The 24437-nt window shown below is 29.4% G+C and overlaps 2 protein-coding genes across 4 annotated transcripts; one reads left to right on the top strand and one right to left on the bottom strand.

Annotated features, from left to right (window-relative positions):
* Positions 1-7022: 7022 nt before the first annotated feature.
* On the top strand, positions 7023-15778 carry LOC110797855 (nuclear transcription factor Y subunit A-7). 3 transcript variants are annotated; one of them, XM_056840141.1, is made up of 5 exons: positions 7023-7230; positions 7761-8035; positions 8435-8544; positions 15119-15283; positions 15406-15778. In XM_056840141.1, the coding sequence occupies exons 2-5, from the start codon at positions 7843-7845 to the stop codon at positions 15523-15525; spliced, it is 588 nt and encodes a 195-aa protein (XP_056696119.1). In that variant the 5' UTR covers positions 7023-7230; positions 7761-7842; the 3' UTR covers positions 15526-15778. The 3 variants fall into 3 exon arrangements, with proteins under 3 accessions (XP_056696119.1, XP_021858672.1, XP_056696120.1); XM_022002980.2 differs by having other exon boundaries at positions 7024-7230; positions 7746-8035; XM_056840142.1 differs by lacking the exon at positions 8435-8544 and having other exon boundaries at positions 7026-7230; positions 7746-8055.
* Positions 15779-16391: 613 nt separating this feature from the next.
* On the bottom strand, positions 16392-24401 carry LOC110797866 (uncharacterized). Its single transcript, XM_056839022.1, has 2 exons — positions 24338-24401; positions 16392-17677 (listed from the first exon to the last, which is right to left on the bottom strand). Exons 1-2 carry the CDS (start codon positions 24399-24401, stop codon positions 16392-16394), a joined length of 1350 nt encoding a protein of 449 aa, XP_056695000.1.
* Between the last annotated feature and the right edge of the window lie 36 nt (positions 24402-24437).

Raw genomic sequence — 24437 nt, 5'->3', positions numbered from 1 at the left:
TGAACTCAATTTCACAAAACTTGGATTTAAGGTAGTATTATAAAAGTAATGTCACCGTCTTTTTCATTGCAAGATTTGCAACAACTTGAATCAAAATAGTTTATTCGCATATTTATATTTCAATATAAATGGTTCAAGAAAAATATGTAGATAACATAAAATCCACTTTATTATTGCAAATCAAAAAGAATGGTTGATGATCTAATTAGACTGTTACGTTGCATGCTAATCTCTAATACTTAGGAGCCAAACTCTAGCTAAGAGTAAGATTAGCCATAGTATGAGCTAAGACTTCCACATCAACTTTTTATTTATTTTCAATTTCTCAGCTTCTTCTCCAGAGCCTTTCAGACTTACCTAATTTTTTCACTTCACCCCCAAACTCATTCAGACTTCTCATAGTATTTCTATTTTATTTTATTCATTTTATTTTATTTTAATCAACTTAATTTTAATTAGGAAATTTTGTGAAACACTGCCTTTAAGTTTGGTGGTTTTGTGAATTGCTACCTTATAATTTTTTTTAAAATTTAACTACCTTATAAGTTTGGTTTGTTTGACTAACACTACCATTTGACGTTTTTCGTTAATGTTTTCCGTCGTGTATTTCTTCTATTCTTTTAAATATCTCCGTTCATTTGTCATTTTGTGCATTTGCCATATTAAATAACCGTTGTAGTGGAGTCCAAAGACGTAAGAGCATCTCTAATGGTAAGCAAATTAGTAAGGCCCTGTTCTTTAGAGCTGAACTGAACTGAACTGAACTGAACTGAATGCTCCTGAACTGAACTGAACTGAACTGAATGCTCCTGAACTGAACTGAACTGAACTGAACTTAACTGAACTTAACTTAACAGAATATATTACCGAAAAATAATTTAAATTAATAAATAATTAATAATTAATAATTAATAATTAATAATTAATAATTAATAATTAATAATTAATAATTAATAATTAATAATTAATAATTAATAATTAATAATTAATAATTAATAATTAATAATTAATAATTATAATAATAATTAATAATTAATAATTAATAATTAATAATAAATAATTAATAATAAATAATAAATAATAAATAATAAATAATAAATAACAAATAATAAATAATTAATAATAAATAATTAATAACAAATAATTAATAATTAATAATTAATAACTAATAATTAATAATAAATAATAAATAATAATAATTAATAATAAATAATAAATAATAAATAATACTAATTAATAAAAATAATAATAAACTATATTAATTATTAATAAATATTTAGTTATAAATAATAATAATAAGTAATATAATAATATAAGTATAAATAATAAGTAATATAATAATATAATAATATAAATAATTAATTAAATTGAATTGAATTGAATTGAATTAAACTGAACTGAACTTAATGCTCCTGAACTGAACTGAACTGAACTGAACTGAACTGAACTGAACTGAACTGAACTGCCAAATAAGTCCTGAAGCTGAAATTAAGCCAAAAAGAACAGGGCCTAAGTTGCTTTCATACGCCACATCAGATTTTCAAGCTACTATTTTTTCATGTGTATTTTGCTCCAATGGTTAGCAAGTTGCTTGAAATTTTTTAACAATTTTTTTAAGTTTATTTTTATTATTCAATTCACATGTTTATCAAATAAACAGATTTTTCCGTTCTTTTTTTTCCCAAGCTAATTAGCTTTGTAGAGCTAATTTGCTTAACTTGGCTAATTGTTCATATGTACTCCAATGGTTGGCTAGTAGCTAGAAATTTTATAAAAATTGCAAGCTAGTCCTTATATGTAACCATTGGAGATGCTCTAAAACATTAACAAAAAACGGCAAATGGTAGTGTTAGTCAAACAAACCAAACTTATAAGGTAGTAAAATGTAATTTCCTTTTTAAAAGGTAGCAATTCACAAAACCACCAAACTTAAAGGTAGTGTTTCACCAAATTTCCTTTTAATTATCATACTACGTATATTTTAAAAAGTTCTCATAATGTTTCATAGTTGGATCCTCAACCGACTATGTGCATATTATGAACGAAAGTATTAGCGGATTTAGCGCCAAGAATTCCTAATTTGCACTAATAAAATTTTAATTATCATATATCTTTTATAATTTGATGTTGTTAATCGAATACGTGCATATTACGTTATTAATTTATTAGTGCAAATAATCATATCAATAATAGGAATAGAATATAATTACACATTAAAATACATTCAGTAAATCAAATTCTATGTACTACGAAAGTACATGAAGCTAATACATAAAAAGATAAAAACAAATTACAAGAAATTTATTTCCCTTCAAATTTAATTATCGTCTCTTCCAAAACGTCCCATAAATATTCAACCAAGTCATGTTGCAATTGATGATGTCTTGCTCGATTTTGAAGTCGTCGATGATTCTCAAAGTATCTTTCATATATGGTTAACATAATAATTTGGAAGGAGACCATGTTGAACTTCGGGTCCTTCCTTTTGATTCTTATTTTTGTCATATTGAACTTCATGGGACAGAGAAAGATCACTTCTTTCAACCTCAATTCTCATATTATGTAATATTATGCATGCTTGCATGATATCTCCAACCTCACATTTATCCAAAAGACGTGTAGGGTTGGAAACAATGGCGAATCTCTTATGTAGAACCCTAAATGCCCGTTCAATATCTTTTCTTGCACCTTCTAGATGACGAGCGAAAAATTTTCTCTTTTCTGATAATAAATTTGCTCGGGGGATGGATTTGACAAAAACCGACCACTCTGGATATATACCATCAGCAAGATAGTACCCCACATTGTATACAGACCCATTCACTTGATATTGAACTTCTGGACCATGACCCTCGAGAAAGTTATTGAAAACAGGTGAACGATCCAATACATTGAAATCATCGTTGGACCTTGCAACTCCAAAGTACACATGCCAAATCATAAGTCGTAAGAAGAAACAACTTCAAGTATCATAGAAGGCTTACCTCAAAATATGGTTTATGCACCCGGATGCACAATGCTCACTGTGCACCCTGTTTTTTAATGAACATATAGTTCAAATACAAAGAACATATATATAGCCAATGAATATATAGTTTAAATTCATATAACATATAGTTTAAATATTTCACTAGTACATGTACATTGAAATCATTCTCCACGTTCATTAGATTTTCAATGAATGTTCAAAAGGGTGCACAACGAGCAATGTGCACCCGAATGTATAATCCAAATTGCGCCCTTCTATTAGGTAAGGCTTTCAACCCCATTCGTTTCAGCGTGTGTATTCCAACCCGACGTCGCTTTCTAGATAAATTTTTTGAACAATTTCAGGACAAAAAAAAAAGGAAAAAAACAAAAAACAAAAAAAACCGTACAAGTGTCTTGAATCATGTAATGACATGAAGAAATGTTGTTTAAAATCTTTGTTGCTCGATCACTACGCAAGAGAGATATATAAAAAAAATGTACACTTTTATAAGTTTGATGTAATGTATTTCGTTTTAAAATGATCTTTAAAATTAAGATATAATAATTAAAAAAAGAGTTGTAAAAAAGTAGGGGACTATATATAATATAGTAAAATACAAACTTTTACATAAGGCGGTCTTACACAAAAGACCATCTTGGTGTCATATAAGTTAAGCAATGAAATCAATTAGTTAAGCACTAAAAGTAATTAGTTAAGCACTGGAAGCGATTAGTTAAACAATGAAACTAATTAGTTGAACACTAAAACTAATTAGTTAAGCAATGGAACCAGTTAGTTAAGCAATCAAAGTGGTCTTTTCGGTAAGGCGGTCTTACACAAAAGTTGTTGATAATAAAATATGACTGAAGTAAGAGAGATGTGTAAAAATGTGAATGAGTGTAAAAAAATGAATAAAGCAAGAGAAAGTGAGTGAAAAATTATAAACATTGTAAGATAAGGGAGGTAATATATTAAATTTTATGTCCAAAAATAGAATATAACAAAATTTAAATAACATTATGAAACGGGTTAAAATGGAAAGTGTAAAGATCATTTTAAAACGGATGAAATATGACATTTGACAAAATTTAAAATACAATAATCTAATATATATTTATATAAATGGGATTTTTTCAAGAGCATTGAGAGCGTCCACCTAGAAAAGTCCAGTCAGCAAATCGAATATTAATTTTTTTAATGTAAATAAATAAACATGGTAAAAAGATAAAATTCACTTCATATTTTAAGATAAAAAAGTAAATAGATAGAGTTTTGAGAAAAATAAAATACTGATTTATCATTTAATATAAACTCAATTTTCTTTCTTAAAAAAATCTATAATCGCTTCATATATTTTCGTTTTAAATTTTAATTAAGTTACTTTATTATTTTCAGTTTATTATATAGTTTTTATAATTTTATTTATCATCATTAGATTACTCCTAAGAATTTTGTTTTGATTTGAAGGTAGTCATACTCTGTATATTTTTCTAATTGAACTTTTCAGGTATGATTTGTATGAAATTATTTTTAATAATCATATTATCAAAATAGGTTGATTTGAAAATCATCAATAAGCATGATACAAAACATCTTGGTTTTGTGTTAATTTGAGACTTTTTAGTTCGTTTATTTTTGAGTTTCATTAGATTTTTAAGAAGAGTTATTCAAAAATATTAGTATTTTCTATTGGATTTGCCGAGTAATTAAAGAGATTTGACCTAAGAATGTAATTACACCGTACATCTTACATTATACATATACAAAATTTATGTATTAACTCCGTACAAAATTTGCGGAATAGCAATGATTTGATTTTTTATGTCGGGGAAGAAAAATTTAGACTCAAAGAGTTCGACTATATTTCTCATGCATGTTTTCAATATATAAAATATTATCGTATAACCGGGACAACGATCGGCCTTCACAACTAGTATAAGTAATTTTGGACTTGGGACCATGAACGATAGATACATCTCTTCCGGCCTTCAAAATAATCACATTCAATTATGTCAATAAAATAAAAAATTAATAATCTCATTATATGAGGATCGTACACCATACATTATTCCAATAGGTTGTTACATCAAATAAATAGATCGAGTAGTTGGCGTAATTGTAAACCTAGTGTCTATTTTGTTCCTCTTATATTTAATTACTATAATTTTAGCCTGTGCGATGTACGGATTTTATTAAATTGTTATGTATATACCAATTTTATATACTTTGTATTAGATTAAATTCTTTTGATTTTGCATTAAATTTCATTTTAATTAGATTTTTTTTTTTAAATTATGAGAGTGTTTGTTTTTGGATGAAATTGTATATGCGTAATATTATTAATTAATTAATTAAATTATCTACGTGGCGTTTAATTATTTATCTACGTGGCATTCGACTTTTTTAATTGAAAATTAATTTTGAAATCTTGTTTTTCTTTGGCCGAAACCATTAGATTCCCTACATGGCGCTCTAATATTGGATAATGAATTTTATTTATTTTATTTTAGATTAGTGTTTGATTTTGAATGAATTTTATATGGCGCTATAATATTGGATAATGAATTTTATTTATTTTATTTTAGATTAGTGTTTGATTTTGAATGAATTTTATTTTAGATTTTTTTTAATTATTATAGTGTTTGATTTTAGATGGAGTTGTATATGTTAGTAATTAATTAATTAAAATATCTACGTGCCACCTAATTAATTATCTACATGGCAATCGATTTTTTTAATTCAAAAATAAATTAGAAATCTTATTTTTCATTGGCCGAAACCATTAGTAATCCTAGGTGGCGCTCTAATATTTCAGCAAATATGCCTCCTTTATATATATATATATATTAGATTATTTACCAATATTAAATTCAGATAATTTGTTAACGTCGTATAAGTTAATAATTTGTATACCGTCATATACGTTTAGACAATAAAAAATTCCTTGGAAAATACTTCTTCTGTTTCTTATAGATGACACAAACTGATTTTGACGAATTCACAAGGTACTCTGACTTCCTTTTGTGATTTATATTTAAGAAAAAAAATATAATCATGTGATGTCTTATTAGATCCGTATTAATGAATATTTTTTTAATATCAGTTTTTTATAATTTTTCTTATCAGTTTAAACAATAAAGCTTTTTACCACTAAGCTATTACATGTTTCATGTTATTATTGAAAAAAAACACATATAACTAAAATTGAATGTTATTAATATAGTAACCCGGGGCATCGCCCGGGCCCAAAAACTAGTTAATGTTTAAAAAACGTGCAATGACAAATGTGCCTAAAAATTTGTGTTATCTACAAAAAAGCGGAGAAAATGAGTTAATTATAACGTAAAACACTTTTAATTAGGTTTTTGCGACAAATATAAATCGTACTCCGTAACTCCTTATTTTAATATACTTGGAATTAGACCTGGTTATCGGGCGGGTCGGGTCAGGGTGGGGGCGGGTCAAAAGAGGGTCGGGTATTAAAAGGGTCATTTTTAGCGGGTTGATAATGGACGGGTCAAAAGCGGGTTGCGGGTCAATAGCGGGTCATTAGTGGGCGGGTCAATAAACGAGCAATGAAAAATGAAAAACAAAAGAGCCATGTGCAAGTACAAGTGAATACGAAGCTATACACGTAATTTTTTGTATCATTACTATTTTAATTTTCAAAATAATTGTAGTATAAGTTTGACCCTATAATGACCCTGTCCAATAAAGACCCTGTCTAATAAGAGTCTTGACCAATAAAAGCCCTATTAACTTGACCCTAACCCTATATCCATTGAACTACCCTGTCCAATAACCAGGTTTACTTGGAATAACCCCTAAAAAAAATTGAAATTGTGCAAAAGAACAAAAGACTTAAGTTATTGATATTAATATATTGATAAATAGGTTTTGTCACATGCATCTAATACAACAACATATTAAATTTAATTAAATATAGTCCACATATTCAACTTATCTCACTCCTTCAACGTAAGATGAACGTCATCTTTCAAGCCACCACAACACATACCCAAATGATTTGGGACCATAATATGCTAAATCCACCCCCACCTTAAATCAGAAATTATACACCCCCAAAAAGAAAAGAAAAAAAGCACATTTTGTTAATTTATAAAAATATGTTTAAAGAGTGAAAAAAATAAAAATCAAAGTTGTTCCCTAAACTGAGGTAAAGGTTTCAACATTGTTGTTGTCTTGGGTCTTTGGAACAACAAGCTTAAGGTTTCTTCTTTCTTCTTGAGCCACACATTGTAAGTTTAATTTGTTTTTCTTTGATTTTATTCAATCTATATCTTGAATAAGTTTACTGTCCAATAACTACTATGAGTACATAAGAAGAACCTTAAAATTACTCAGGAGATTTATTTAAGATAGTTTACATTTTTTTTGGGGCGAGAATATAGTTTAGTTAGATTACACATTCTTATAATAACTAGTATTTAGTTAATTTTTTATGATATACTTTTGTTACCCTTATTTTTTTAAGCAACTACTACTAAAGTAATTTGTCACTGTTTTCTTTGTTTCCGTTTTTTTTTTTTTTTTTTCATTTTTCTCCTTCCGACTTACTATAATCATGTTGAACATAAAATAGACAGAGTGTACTGAGATTTACAATACTCCCTTTGTCTGTTTTTATTTTATTTATATTTTTATTCAACCCGATTTCTTTTTATTCTGTAATTTTTTTCCCTTCTCATTTCCTTACCTTAATACTCTATAAATGATTATAAATTTATGAATAACTCAAAGAAATTTGGTTTAGTATTTTTGTTTTCAGGTGATTCTAGTAAGAAGTGAGAAGACTTTCAGAAAATAGCAATTAAATATATACATATCAAACTATAAAAGTGAGTAAAGCAATGAATCAAAAGGGTGATCAATACTTTGGAAGCAAATCATCATCATCATCAAAATCCCAATCTCAAATAATTTATTGGGCAGACAACTTCCGGCAAGATCCACACTCCTCCAACAATCTATCATTAGATTGCAATTATCATGAAAACTCCATCAACCTCAACGATGAACAACAATTTCCCATGTCACCTTTAGGTATTTTATTCAAATATTATGTAAGTTTATTGCTTATATTTGCTGAATTTTTATTTCTTATTATTCTTATTATGATACTTTAAATATAATCAATAATGTCATGTGTGTGTGAGATGTCCTAGTAATGAATTCTAATGGCATGAGCCGTTTTTCTAAAAAGTAAATAAAATAATAATACATTGACACGTAATATTACATGTTCAAATCATTTTATAAATTCATGATTGGTGCTTTCATTTCTACAAAAGTGTTGCGTTTGTTTTGGAATTTTAACTTGAATGGTAAATTTATGGTTAAAGTTCCACGGAAAATCAAAACGACAGTTATCCAGAAATGGAGCAGCAAGTGTACAACAATACAATAATAATTGCAAGATTTTGTTAACATTTTGATTGGTAGGTAAATATGGTGACCAACAACCGAAGCAAGAGTTAGAACATGGTGTTTTTCTAACGGATCACAATCAAATGATACGACATGAGTACAACGTCCCATTTTCTCATCAAACTGTAATTATTTCTACTTCTCTCTTCTCTTCTCATTAAAAAAAATTGATAAGCTTATATCATGGTGCAGACTTATGAATTTTTAGCTTCGCCCATGGTATTGACTTATGCAATTTAAGCTCGTACCATGGAAGCAGCTTAAAATTCATAAGCCCGTACCATGGAAGGAGCTAAAAATTCATAAGTCTCTATTTTTTTTTCCGATTACATTAAATGAAATGCAATAACAAATCAAAATCTTAAATATATATATAAAGGGGAGTTTTTTCAAGAGTTTTCGGAGCGCCACGTAGGTTTTCCACGTCATCGAATATAATTAAATTATTAATTAATAAAATAAATAATCTAAGAGTCTTAATATGGGAAAAACGTCAAGCAATAGATAAACATGGACATATACATAGATTTTACACATCATCACATAATTAAGTAAATAATATTAGAGTCTTGCCATAATTGACTACTTAATATGATAATTGTCAATTGCTTTTTTTGTATATATATACATATAAGCAATTGGTCACGTTTAAATAATGAATGTATGAGAAGTTACTAGACAATAATTCAATAATAGGTCTTAGAACTTTTGTTTGCTTTCCTGTATCTTGTTTGGCAACAACGATGCTGACCAATTGACATGGTTGGGCTTCCTCTCCTCATGTGTTCCGGCGATGACATGAGTTGAATCACAATTACTAGCGTTGAGTTGAGGGATCTTTGCGAGCCCAAAATCAGCAATTCTAGGCTTGAGAAACTCATCTAACAATATATTGCTAGACTTGACATCACGATGAATAATTGGTCTTTCGTAACCATGATGAAGGTATTCCAACCCTTTCGCAGCACCCAAAGCAATACCATACCGACTTTGCCAATCTAATGTTAGTTTCTTGCTACTATGCAACCTATCCCACAAGCTCCCATTAGGCAAGAACTCGTAAACCAACAAGCTCGATTATAATGTATGCAACCTAATAATAGTTTGCACACTTCATTCTTGATGTCTAACTTTAATTCTCTGTTTTTTAAAGATTATTATAATGTATTTCTAACTTTACTCATAGTATTAGAAAATATTTCAAAGATTTTAATTACTTGGATAGTTAGATATTATTAGATGTTTTTTTTCTTCTTTTTAAAGTTAGATATTATTAGATTTCAATTACCTTTTTTAGCGCCTGTGCATCCCGTGTTCTATGTGTTCTAGATCCGTATATAGCTTTTGGGTGTCTTAAACTTAGAAGGCTATATTTTAATTTAGTGCTAATTTTGGTTCGATTTTACTTAATTCATTGGGTTGACATAATCATAAAGTTACTGGTACTAAATGTCTATAACACTTCAAGTAAGATAAAACGAAAAATTAAATATTGAAGAGGCTGGTCGACTATTCCAAATTTTCAATGCAACTGACATTCATCAAAAGAATAAGAGATAACGACCGGCAAAAGATAATAAGAGATAAAGATAAATAAAACTCTTTTAAAAGATAATTAAAGAAAAATAAAAGTAGATAAATAAAGACTCTTAAAAGATAATAAGAGATAAGTTTTGAAATTTTTTAATAGATAAATAAAGACCAGTTAAAAACAATAAAAAATGAATTTAACCCGTGCATCGCACGGGCTTTAAATCTAGTCTTAAATAATATAGACTTATGAATATTTAGCTTGTACCACGGTACAAGCTTATGAATTTTTTAGCTCCTCCCATGGTATAAGCTTAAACTGCATAAGTCAATATCATAGTCGAAGCTAAACATTCACAAGTCTATACCATGTTACAAGCTTAAAATTCATAAGTCTGTACCATGGTACAAGCTAAAAATGCGTAAGTGTCTAAAAAATTCCGGACCAAAAAAAAAAAAACTCTTGTGAAGAATCGGCCATTTTGTCGCCTACGACGTGATGGTAGTGGCCGGCGATGGTGCCCGGAGGTGGTGGCCGGCGGTGGTGGTTAGATTTGGGGCGGATATATGGGTAAATGTTGAATGAGGGGGGTAAATAAAGAAGGTTATATGGGTAAATGAATGGGGAGATTTTGAATAATATGGGGCGGTAAATAGTAAGCCCCTTATTTTTTCCCTAAACCATACTAACCATCAACAATTACTCTTAATATGAACCAGAAAAATTGGCCCAAAAAAACTTCTCAATAGATTGAGTAAAACAGCTTCTAACTTTAGTTTCAATCAGTAAAAATACGATTTTAACAGTAAAAAAAATTCAATCAGTAAAAATAAGGTTTTGAAAGTAAAAACAAAAAAACATATTAATCAATAAAAATTAGGTTTCGATAGTAAAGAAACAATTCTAATCAATAAAAATAAGTTATAATCGCTAAAAACATAAGATGGAATTAGTATACACGAATCATTAGGAATTTATTTTAGTGCCGAAAACTAAAAACACATATACTACTCCCGTCTCTTTTTGTTTTTTACGTTTTCCTTTTTGAGGATTTCAAAATGTTCTTTACATTTCCTTATATATTATCACATAAATGACTTAATATTCTATCAAATTTGTGTCCAATTATTATTTTAACCAATTAAATTTATTGGGTCATTTCACACTTTTCCATTGAACATTAAAATTTTCTCATTTTCCAATATCAGAATTTTGATAAAAGTGAAAACTTTATAAATAAACGTAATTTATCTTGTTTAAATAAAAAAATTGAGGAATCTCGATGCAAATTAATTAATTGTTAAAACGCGTGAAAAATAACAAACGTAAAAAACAAAAATAGACTGATGGAGTAATTTAGATCTAGATTTTAGTGCATACATCTTTAGATTACTATCCTAACTAATCCTTAAAATTAACAAATAATATTATAAATTAACTAATGTATAATTAATGAATTTTTTTTACATAAAATATATTATTAGATTATAAATTAATGTAGTTTATAAATTACACAAAATATATTATTAGATTATAATTTGTATTTTTTTAATTTGTGATTACAAGATAAAAAGAAATACATATTTACTATGAATATAATAAATGTTTGTTTCCTTCTTTGTATCGACTACCTTATTTACATATTTTCATAGTAAAAGTATAGTATTGATAGTAAAAATATTTTAATGACCCATGGAATACGTGACGTTCACATGTACCATAAATAATACGACATGTAAGATTGCAACAACTAAAACTTGTCGCAACTTGCGACCTTTATCATCCTCATTTCTCCAAATCATTACGAGTATTCATAGAGCTCCTGATCCCCTTTTCGAGTTCCCGTTCTCGCCTTGAAAAATAGTACATTCTTTTACTACTCCCTCCTTAAATATTGTCTCATGAAGTATTACTTTTGAGATGTTTCTAATTGTTTGCCTCATACTTTTCCTACTTGTTTTCTCCCTATCTCTCTCATAAGAACCCGTTGTACCAACCCATATGCACATTTTAACCCTAATACTACTTTCATTTTTTAATACATTACTTGCATGAACACATAGTTTTAGGAGGCACTTGAAAAAAACATTATTAAATGGTGTAAGTGGGCAAATAGATAATATATTTATTATCTATTACATTATACTAAAACAGACACCAGATAATCAAGAATGATTCATGTCTTTTCTCGGTGCAAAATTTTTCCGCCAATAAACCATTTCCTAAAAAACATTTATATTTCATTTGTTATTTTAAGTTCTATCCTTTTGTATAAACCGGTATATATGGGAAAAAAATAATAAGATCATAGAATATTACAGTATTAGATGGTTTTGGTAATATTTTAGTCAAATCGACATATCAATTACAAAAAATATATTTACTCAATATTTTTTATCAAATTAACATATTAAGTATATCAAATATTTTGGTCAAATTATTATACTCAATATATAAAATATATAATTTATTACGCATTAGCTTTAAGAGATAAATATTTTAGTTAAATATTTCATAAAAAAATATGGTCAAATAATAATTTTTGAATACCCGTGCGTGCACAGGACCTAGTCTAACATAAAACAACAATGAAGATCATGATAGTGATAGCATGTGAGAGAGGATGGTAATTTAAATTGTTTAAGTGGACCATGAGAGAGAGAAACAATAAACTATTTTGAGTGCAATGAAAGAGAGTGAAAAAATAAATATAAGTTGTCAAATAAGAACTGATGCATTTACAAAAATAATAATTAAAACACCCTTTAAAGGCAAATGATGCATTTAGAAAAACACGGAGAGAGTATTAATAAAGTGAAATTTGCTTTCTGAGACAATTCTTGTTTGGTTAGGAGATGTTACTTGTTAGCTGGTTTGACTAGTTGTTAGTTGATTTGACTACCTGATTGAATTAACTGCTTGTGTAAAATTATTTGGTAAATTAGTTGTTAGTTTTTTAACATGTAAAATGATCATTACGGACAATGAAAAACTTTGTTGTTAGGTACTTTGTTTCTTATTAATATTAGGCAAATAGTTTATTTTGTTAATTATTTTCTCTTTATTTTTTGAATAAACATTGAATGAATAAAACAAATTAATTTTCTCTTAAAAAACAATTTAAAAAATAAATTATTCGCAATTTAATGATGTTACAAGCATAATTGCAATAGTTTCAAGTGTTTCAAAATACGAATATAAAATTTATTACAGCAAGAAACGAGTAGCAAAAAGGGTGAAATGAAGGAGTCGTGGCCAATGTTGTTAGAAGGGAAATAATGTAAGGTGCTAAGCTTGGTAAGTGTTGCAATTTTAGGCAATATTAGGACAGAGTAGTCATTTTAGATTCACTTTCTCAAACCTCTAGTTGCAAAAAGCTCATATGTTGAGATTTTTGCGAATTAGCTTTTTCACCGCAAATCTCTCTTCCAAACCTCTCATAACCAAACACTTTCAATTAGATTTTTCAAAAAGTCAAACCTTTAATTCACCTCAAAAGATCTTTATCCCTCAAACCTCTCCTAACCAATTAACACCCCTACATTCTTTTTGGGATGGGGGTACTACTCCCCACGTCTCTGAAAAACTGTCCCTATTTGTTTATCCCATTCCTTTATTTGTGCTCCTAGCATGCATATCTCTCTTCACACACTATTATTTCATTTAACTAAAAGATTTTGTTTTTGGTGTTAGCACCCGGTTCACCCTTAGGGCTAATCCGGATTCGGGGCAAGTTTTGGGTGGATAGGTTCTAGTCCCCTCCCAATTGTTGTTGCAGGGGATCGAACACGGATTCTCCCTAGCTACCAAGTTCAGTTCCAATCACCACTGAACCAACAAGCAATTGGTTCATTTAACTAAAAGATAAATATATCTACCCGCTTGTTTGTAAGTATATCCAATTCTTTAATAAAGTGAATAAAAACATTTTGATGCAATCTTTTAAGAATGGAGGGAGTATATAATACTAAAGTAAACAAGAAGTTGGTTTAAGGATCCTATGTAAGATTGTGCGAGGAGCCTATTTTCTTTATCATCTTCCTTTGCTTCAATTCTTCTTAACACTTTGTTTGGATAAACAGAAATAAGAGGAAGGGGGGGGGAAAGGGAGGGGAATAAATTCCCTTATTTGGATAAAAGGTTGGGGGTTAGAAAAGAGAGATGAGGGATTCATTTTTCCTCCCTATTTAATAAACATTATTTCTCAATATTTAGAGATATTTTGAGAAATAATGGAGTTGATCACCTACCCTTTTTATTTCTTCCCCACTTATTCCTCCTCCTTCTCTCCCCTTCATTTCCCTTCTATCTAAACACACCGTAAATATTTTTATCACAAATATTGCATCACACAAGCCTACTTTTGTTGCAACCCCCTACCTCCTTCTTTTTATATTTTCTTATCACAAATATTGACACTTTGTTTGGATAAGTAAAGATAGAGAGAAATGAAGGGAAGGGGAGGGAAAAGGAGGAAGACAAGCTCCATTTCTTGGATAAAAGATTGGGGGAAGGAACGAGAAGAGAGGGATCCTTTTTCCTTCCCTATTTAATAAACACAATCCCTCCAAATTTAGAAAGATTTGGAGGGAAAATGAAGCTCATCTTTTTTTTTTTCTTTCTTTCCCCCTCTTCTTTTCCCTTTTATATTGCTATCCAAACACAACGTAAACCGGGAAATAATTTTGGTGCAACCCCTTCCCGAATTCTCACTTTGAAAAATAGTAATTTCTCTTTCTAGTTACTTTGTTTGATACATAAGACCCGTTTCATAATGAGAACGTGTTTGTAGAGAAAAGGCATACTACTTATGTTCCTTAAAGTTTTTTACATTTACTATTTGCACTGACTTGAATGCAATATCTAATACTCCACTAAAATATCCAATTCCGTATATGAATTTTTTAAAAAAGTTGATATTGTGAAAATACATGTATATATCGAGACCAATCTAACATGATAGCGTTTTGATGTAGGAATGAATTTGGATATGTAAATTAGTAAGGAAAATCAAAGTTGATTCACTTATACATGTATATTTCTATTTTCTAGTGTGGTACATGTATGACAGAGTGACACTCCTTGTTGGCCAATGGCCAGAAACATAGTATTTATCCTTAGCTAATTTATACGGCGATAATTGATTAAACTTGTACCTTGATGAGCAGAGTTACTACGAGGGAATGCATTCTTCCAATGGAGTGGCACTGCCTGCAGAATCATCAAAGTATGAGCCGATCTATGTAAATGCGAAGCAATACCATGGCATTTTGAGGCGAAGGCAATCCAGAGCTAAAGCAGAGATGGAGAATAGGGCTGTTAAATCCAGGAAGGTAATACTTTTGGATTTGTGGCATCCAGTAATTAATTTTGGATATCCGAGCACATGTTACATGTAGCTACTAGCTAGCTAGGCATATATACTAATACATAATAATGTATGAATATGATGCAGCCATATCTTCATGAATCTCGGCACCTACATGCGATTAGAAGACAACGAGGCAGCGGAGGTCGTTTCCTCAACACAAAACACCATCATTCTTCCAATTCCACCACTCAATCATCATACTAGCTTCTACCAACTACGTAGTACTTGTTTAATTAGCCTTCTTTTCGTTTTTGGTTTTTCGTTTTATTAAACACCACCCTTCTCATATCATATGATGCATACATACATGATACATACATGATACAATATGGACCAGATGTGTATTATTAATTACATTGTTCTACCTAGCTAGCTACTTTAGACGACTCTATGTAGTATCAAAAATACACTATGTTTTATTGTCTTGTTTATCAACGACTGTTTATTGTTGCTATAATTTGCTACTTTTGTTCATAAGATTATCAACTGATTTTGTCTCCAACAATGTCACCAATCATTCTCTTCTTCTTCCCATTATACCATACATGTTCATCGTCGCATTAAACACATATTTTTTATCCATTTATTATCACAACAACATTCCAAGAAATCCAAAGTCCAAAAACAACTGTGTTAGTAGACATGCAAAAAATATCTAGGCACTAGGCAGTAGGCTGGCCCGGCTAACAAATTATTCACTAAACAACTAACCCCAAAACCAAACTCAATAAATTGCAGGAATATTCACATAAGCCTACAAGGCCATCATTTTTTTTTGTCTTCTATTCAACTTGTTTAAACCCCAGATACAGGGCTAGCATTTGCAATTGCTTATAATATAACTTCGAGCCTGGTCTTTGTGGATTCGACACTTTACTTGCCCCTTTACTTTGTATTAGAAAGAGTTAAGTCAATTATTCGAATTATTATTACTTTGATTAGGTATAACGTATGATAACTTGAGGAGTCTATTAGGTATATATGTCTATCAATCAACAGGAGGAAGTGGCATATAAGTGTTTTTTTTTTTTTTTTTTTTTTTTTTTTTTGACATAAGCTTAAACAACCAATTAAGGTAAATTACAAAACGACAAACATAAAGTAGAAGCTGCCTTTGCAAGCTTGTGCGCCTGATGAACTCTCTGCCTATCAACCTTGTTAATACAACACCATAGAAAGGTCTTTCCAATTCTTTGGATTTCCGCAAGCGTCCAGATGAGGTGGATATCCGTAACCTCCATCGATCTCAGTAAATCGACCAAACGTAGAGAATCAGTAAAAATTGTGACTCTATCAAACCCGGCTTGAGACGCCCAGCGCAGACTTAATAAACAAGCTAAAACATCAGAGTGGAGAGCAGAACTTGTCAAACCTGGCTGCGCACCCCCTAAAATTCGATCACTTGGAACCTGTTGCCTATCCAAATACCAGCCCATACCAGCAATCTTTGAGCTTTTAAACCAAGACCCATCAGACACAATTATAGTAGTGGGATTTCCATCTTCAATCCCTGATAAGATAATCCTAGAAAAGCCCGGAGGAAAGATCGGATCCACTTCAGGAGGATGGAAAAACCTTAAATAAGGTGACGGATGCTGGTGCAATATTGAAATTTGATCCAAACCTGACTTGATACAATTATGCATTGCCGAAGAAGAAGTAGATTGACCTCTAAAAACACGATTATTCCTAACCAACCATAAAATCCAAAGAGTACTTATAAAGTACAAACACCTCGGACTATTCTTACCATCCTGACTTTGAAATCGTCGGATATAAAACAGAAACCATTCTTGGAAAGACATGGCTTCATTGAAATTTGAATGGATAGCGAGTGAACCACTCCTCCAAACATCATGAGCAAACTTGCAAAACCGAAAAAGATGTTGAAGATCCTCATCTCCTGCATTACACTCGTCACACACCGTTGACAGCTGAACACCCCTCCTCCCTAAATTAGCCTTAGTAGCAATCCCATTATGAAGGAGCTTCCAAATGAACATTTTCCATTTAGGAAGAATCTTCATAGACCATAAAGATTTATAGAAAACGGACTCTGAATTCAACCCACAGTCACTAGAATCTCCTAAAACTAGCATGGCATACGCAGACTTAACAGAAAGCTTACCTGATATATGGTATTTCCAATAAAGGAAATCCTCAGCATTAGAAGAACGAAGTTCCATACTCAAAATTCTCCGAGCATCCGAGAATTCAAAACTAGAATTGATCTCTGCTAAATTCCAGCCTTCCCCAGAAGGAAGCAAGAAATGGTGTACTTTCCAATCCTTAGCTTGCCTAAGAGAGACATTAGAACTGAAAACTGGAGTACCTCCGTTCACCCACTTATCCCTCCCTGCAACAATTGACTTTCCTTAAGTGTTATAAGTGTTACACAATGTTAGAATATGTATATAATCCTTACACAATAATGATGTACGATTATGTACACAAAAGATCTTGCGTGCACAAGTTGTACAATAAATTTATTGTGCACCAATATAACTTTAATATTTACACTAATATAAACCTGGTCCATGCTAACTTAGCGTGGACCAGGACAACGGAGTAATTTGTATGGTTAACATATGTAACTGTCACGTGACAGTTATTTTGTAATTTTAAATAGTAACTATATGCGTATTACAGTAACTATGTGTTCTAAAGAGTTACTATGTGTTTTGAAGAGTTTTAATGCGATTTATGTCTAGCCCACTTTATATCCGTTTTAAACTTTTTTATTTTTCAAAATTTCAGATCTACATTCTATTCATTCTCTTTCATTTTCTCTCTCTTCATTTTCTCTCTATGCTTTTCAAAATTTAGCCCAAATTTCTAGGTTTTGTTCGATTTTCTTCGTAATTATCATATAATTCTTATGATTGGATCTATTAGATGAGGAAAAATTGGAGGAAGTAGTAGATCAAGAAGAAGGTTCGTCGTTGCCGAAATCGAATCGAAGAATTTGCGCTCGCCTACAAATCTTCGCAAGAATTTTTAGAGATCACATCTCGGTTTGTTGTTTTTTAAAGAATTTTAAGTCTATTTTTATTTAAAATTGAAAATATTTGTTGTTTTGAAGAAATTAATGTTTGTGTTTTACCGAAGTATCGTTTTCACTTCGCGAATTCGATCAGTGACTTCACGATTTTAAATAGTAACTATATGAGTAATACAGTAACTATATGGTTTAAAGAGGTACTATGTAATTTTAATGGTTACTATATGTGTACAATAGTTACTATATTATTTTAATGGTTACTATATGTGTACAACAGTTACTATATGTGTACAATAGTTATTATTTTGTTGAGTGATTCGAAATGTTTGTTGTTTGTTGAAATTAGGGTTAGTGTTTCACATAGTTAGTATATAAATGATATAGTCACCTTTAATATATGTTGCGAAATAGTGTTTTTAATAGTCACTGGAATGTCCGTTGTGTTTATGTTAGTAGTATTTTTTAGAGTAACTATATTTTTAAAAAAAGTTACTATAACTTTAAAACAGTAACTATGTGTTTAAAATAGTCACTATATTTTTTAGAAAGTTATTATAAGTTTAAAACAGTAACTATGTGTCTAAGATAGTTATTATGTTATGAACAGTTTATAGTGACTTTTTGATAAATAATTGTTACTATACGATTACATTATGTACTATGTTATTTAGAGTATGTATTTGTCCGCTTCTTAGATAGTGACTATATGATTATAATGGTTACTATATGTGTTCAATAGTTACTATATTTTAATAATAGTCACTATATGTTTTATATAGTTACTATATGGTTTATATAGTTACTATATGGTTTATATAGTTACTATATATTTGATATTTTTATAAGAAAATAATACGAAGTATCAATCACATGTTATTCCAGGTCCTAAAGTTGCACTATCTAGTGAGGAATCTCCAAAAATACTTTACAATATCATTTATATAAGAAGAAATAATGCCTTAAATTTAGAAAAAAGAGACAAAGGTTGTGAACTTTAAGAATTGATGCAGCAAAGCACAAGAGGTAGAAATAGTGTTTGTTGTTTGGGTGAATTTAGGGTTAGTGTTTCATATAGTTAGTATATAAATGATATAGTTACCTTTAATTTATGTTGCGAAATAATGTTTTTAATAGTTATTGGAATATTCGTTGTGTTTATGTTAGTAGTAGTTTTTAGAGTAACTATATTTTTTTAAAAGTTACTATAACTTTAAAACAGTAACTATGTGTTTAAAATAGTTACTATATTTTTTAGAAAGTTATTATAAATTTAAAACAATAACTATGTGTTTAAGATAGTTACTATGTTAAGAACAGTTTATAGTGACTTTTTGATAAATAATAGTTAATATACGATTACATTATGTACTACGTTATTTCGAGTATATTTTTGTCTGCTTCTTAGATAGTAACTATATGATTATAATGGTTACTATATTATAATAATAGTCACTATATGTTAAGCTAGTTGTTGTGTGATTATAATGGTTACTCCCTCTGTCCCTTAATACTTGCACCGTTTTGACTTTTTGCACTATTCACATAATTTACTTTGATCCTATTTTATTTCTAGTATATGAAAACAAATGTTAGTATATAATATATTGTTGGCTTCATCTTGAAATATATTTTCAAAATATTAATATTTTTATAAATTTTTATAGCATGTAGTTAAAAATATTGGTGGTCAAAAATGTGCATTGGCAAGCGTGTCCAGTCGAAATGGTGCGAGTATTAAGAGACGGAGGGAGTACTATATGTGTACAATAGTTACTATATTATTATATTAGTTACTTTGTCTTATATAGTTACTATATGTTTGAAATAGGTACTATGTTTATTTTATCATGATTTGTTACCATATGTTTATTTTCTTCAATAGTTACTATATTATTTATATAGTTATTATATTATTTATATAGTTACTATATGTTTGAAATAGATATTATGTTTATTTTATCATGACTTGTTACCATTTGTTTATTTTCTTTAATAGTTATTGTACGTTTTATATAGTTACTATATTTTTGAAATAGGAACTATGTTAGTTTATTATGTTATGTGCATGTTTTTAATGTTATTCTATATTTTTAATGATATAGTTACTGTATTATGGATAGAGTTACTATATTATTATCACATCAACTATGTCTGCAACTCTGTGACTAAATGACCATCAATAATATTTATAGGTATTATATCTTGTATTATAGTAACTATATTTTTGGTATAGTTTTTTATGTATATTATAATGTTCTTTTTATGTTCTTTGTTGTCTTCTATGTTATTAGTAATAAGAGTTACTATGTTATGATCACAACAACTATATGATCATAACAATAACTATATCTACAACCTTGCTCGTATATGACTATCATTAATATTAAGAGTTACTATATCATGTATAATAGTAACTATATATTTTTAATAGTTATTATCTTATCATTATGTCCTTTTTATGATCTTTCTTTGTACTCCATGTTATTATTAATAAAAGTGACTATATTATTTTGACAGTAACTATATGACTATAACTATAACAATAACAATAACTATATATGCAATTCTGCAAGTATTTTACCATCGTTAATTGTAAGAGTTACTATATGATGCATAATAGAAACTACACGTTTTACATAGTTACTATGTTATTTTTTCATATTTAAATGTTAAATTATTAACTTAGTTTAAATATTATTGATTCAGAAATACAAAGATGATGCACCCAGAATTGAAATCGTGCAAAGAATTAATTCTGCAAGAAAAATAAAAGCAAGAGGAGAAGAAGAAAATCCCGACAACAATGGAAACCAAGAACGTGGTAGAGGAAGGACATGATGTGTTGGTGGAAAAAAGAGACGTGGTCCACGTGGACGTGTCGATTAGTATTTTTTAGTTCAAAAAACATTTGAGTTTAACATGGTTTATTTAATAGATGCAAAGAATTAGAACGTCGTAGCTAAAACAACGAACCAAGTAGTTAATGTTTTCTTTATTATTGTTCAAGAGTTATAATTACTGTTACTTTTGATATAGTTACTCTTTTATATTTCAGTAATTATGTGATATATAATAGAAAAAATTACTATATGACCTCTAAACCATCTATATCATATTGTTTATTTTTATAATATAGTAATTGTTTTACAGCTAAAGTTATTTTTCTATATAATATAGTTAATCTTTGGATAGAATAATTGTTCTCATCGAAATTACTATATTATTATTATTTATTTCATAGTTACTATTCTGAAAATATAGTTACTTTACAGAACCTATAGTTTCTATAATTTACTTTTTTTGTCTGCAAGAATAAATATATAATAGTAATTGTTTTACAGTTAATATTACTTTTCTATATGATATAGTTACTCTTTAGATAGAATAGTTATTCTTATCATTATTATGTTCATAGTTATTATTCTGGAGATATAGTTACTTTACAGAACCTACCGTTTCTATAATTTACTCACTGTTAAAATTACCTAATTACCCTGGTCCACGGTAATCTTATGGTGGACCGGGTCCATGCAAGTGGAATTGTAACTTTAATCTTGTTTTCTCTAACTTTTACTCAGTTTTCTCTAACTTTTATATTATTAAAAAAAATTATTAGATAAACATTTTAAAGTGTTAAATGATTAATTTTATACATTATTAGTGATTTTGAATAAATATTTTTTATTAAAATGAATTTTTTTATTACTAAAAGGTAGATAACTTTTACATATACAAGGGTGACTTTTAAGCATTTTACGTCAACTTTAACTTTGGTGTACAATATTTATCGTGTTATCTACATATTCTAACACATAAATTGTGGGACATAAAGTTTAGATTCCACCTATTGAGACAACATAGAAATTATTTTTATTAATATTTATAGAATAAAATTTCCAGTATCATTATAATTGAAAATTTAATTACTGCGTAGTACTCTATATATGGCATACTAGATAAAAATAATAATATTTTTATTAATATGATTGCCAAATAAATAATTTAAAATATACTTCGTTAAAATTAAATTGCGAAGGAGTGATTTGTGAGCATATACTATGTGTGGTTAATTCCAATTGAACCTAAATATTTGAAGGTTTGATTCGGATATTTGATATCCAATATCCGATACTCGAAAAAAGACCGGATCTCAAATATCCTACATCCAATGTACAATAAGGGCCGACACAAGGAAGGCCTACTATTTTATGCTTCCATCACTAAGTATTTTGGTTATTTTGTAATTATAATGGTCTCTGAAAGAGTAAAAGGTTTAGTGGTGTAATTAATTTAAGTACTGCATAGTTGGTGAAGTTTGTTTTACTTATGCAAATTTAACCGACATTAAAAAAAAAAAAAAATGGAAGAAATGTGGTTGCTGTCTAAGATACATTAGTCTTTTGGGTTAGGAAACAAAGCACGATTCCATGCACAATTGCACATGAGAACAGAGTACAAATCTACAAGGAAGGTAGTGACTAGAGACTAAAACGTGGGTGTCACGAAGGAGGGTTCCACTACACTCCACCGGTTTACTATGCATCGTGCACATCCCCAATTTGTTGATTATTATTAATAGAGTTGGCATTTTGTCAATTCATGAGCTTCTTCTAGATCCTCATATTGGACCTATTCTTATCTGCCAACGTACTTTTAGCCGGCAAACTTTATGATTTTGTAACATCCGTCTAATTTAAGAAATGATATTACGTCTGGAATATAATAAACTATTTCTGGTCTAACAAAAGTAAATTATACTCCCTCCGATTCTAAATACTTGTAACAGTTAAATTTCGCACTTTATACTTTGATCAAATTTTTACTAATATATAAAAAATAAAATATTATTGTGGAATACATTGTTGGACTAATTTTAATGTATATTTTTTTAAATATCAACTTTAAAAGTTCTTTAATACTTCGTATGTAATTGCATATAATTACGATCAAATTAGTACCTTGACAAATGTGCCAAACTACTGCAAATACTCAAGAACATGGAGAATGATTGAGTTAAAGGAACTGTTATCAAGTTAATGGACATGTTTTTATTAAACATAGTCAATATAGAATCAAACTAATAATTTCAGTAGTATTTAACTTTAGTTCTCATTAATAACTTAATAGGAAAATCACGGTAAAACAAGTGGCCGTTCCCCTCTCTCTCTCCTTTTTTTCTTCGAAAATTAGACTATTTCCGACCCTTTTTCTTGTTTTTCATTGTCTTTCTTTATGGTTTGTCTTGTTTTGGTTTTGTTTTCCGTTGATTTGTTCCAAATTTATTCTTGGGTTGTTCCCAATTTATTTGGGTTTTTCCTAGAGCTTTCTAGGTTCTTGATTCTCATACATGTATGAGAATTTTTTTAGGGTTTCAATAATTGGGAAGGAGATTTGGATTCATACAGGTTTAGGGTTTATCATCAACTCGTCGATCAAAACAATTCGTGCGCAAATTGCGAAGGGCTCTACTTGGAAAGATGCAAAAACATCGAAAATCACTGCTCGCGTTAAGCTAGAAGCAGTGGAGTACGAGATGTGCTTTAGGATGGAGAATAGTAATTGTTTTGATTGTAACATTTATGTATTTTATTTGAATCTGTGTTATGCAGATCTATTTTATCATTGTAGATGCCGTATGGCTGATTATTAATGAAATTGTTCTTCCCCGTCAAAGGAAAAAAAAAACTTTAGTTCTCTCTTTTTCCATGTTGGTTTATTAGTCCTCTTATTATTGACCCATTTGGACATGTCCAACGTATCAATCCGTTTGAAAGTAACTCTTTCATGGGGCAACAAGTTTTGACCCGTACTTATCGTGATTCGCCCATACAAATGACCAGGTCTACTCGTCAACTAGGCCGTAAATTTAGGGTTAAAAAAGTGAATGGAATTTAGACATAGTCATAGTGATAGTCATTAGTCAAGATTCAAGAATAACATGGCCTTTACTAGTAAAAGGCGGCCGAAAGATAATTTAAAAGAAGGCGCCTCCCTACTTTTGTCAGCTATACACACCATTGTTTTCCAACTTTAGACCAAGTAGCATTGCAACTTGCATTTTCCATTTTCCATTTTCCATTTTCCATTATAGAAACGACGAAATGATCTCCCTGCC

The sequence above is a fragment of the Spinacia oleracea genome, chromosome 3 (genome assembly GCF_020520425.1).
Source record: "Spinacia oleracea cultivar Varoflay chromosome 3, BTI_SOV_V1, whole genome shotgun sequence".
Taxonomy (NCBI): Eukaryota; Viridiplantae; Streptophyta; class Magnoliopsida; order Caryophyllales; family Amaranthaceae; genus Spinacia; species Spinacia oleracea.
Note: the sequence above shows the minus strand (reverse complement) of the source record. Positions and strands in the feature narration are given on the sequence as shown.

Bases quoted from the DNA above. Each gene is read 5' to 3' on its own strand.
- LOC110797855 (XM_056840141.1), top strand. From the start codon at position 7,843: ATGAATCAAAAGGGTGATCAATACTTTGGAAGCAAATCATCATCATCA. The intron at 8,036-8,434 runs GTATTTTATTCA...TTTGATTGGTAG, and splicing joins ATTTCCCATGTCACCTTTAG to GTAAATATGGTGACCAACAA. The intron at 8,545-15,118 runs GTAATTATTTCT...CTTGATGAGCAG, and splicing joins TCCCATTTTCTCATCAAACT to AGTTACTACGAGGGAATGCA.
- LOC110797866 (XM_056839022.1), bottom strand. From the start codon at position 24,401: ATGGAAAATGGAAAATGGAAAATGCAAGTTGCAATGCTACTTGGTCTA. The intron at 17,678-24,337 runs GTGTGTATAGCT...CAATTGTTGCAG, and splicing joins TCTAAAGTTGGAAAACAATG to GGAGGGATAAGTGGGTGAAC.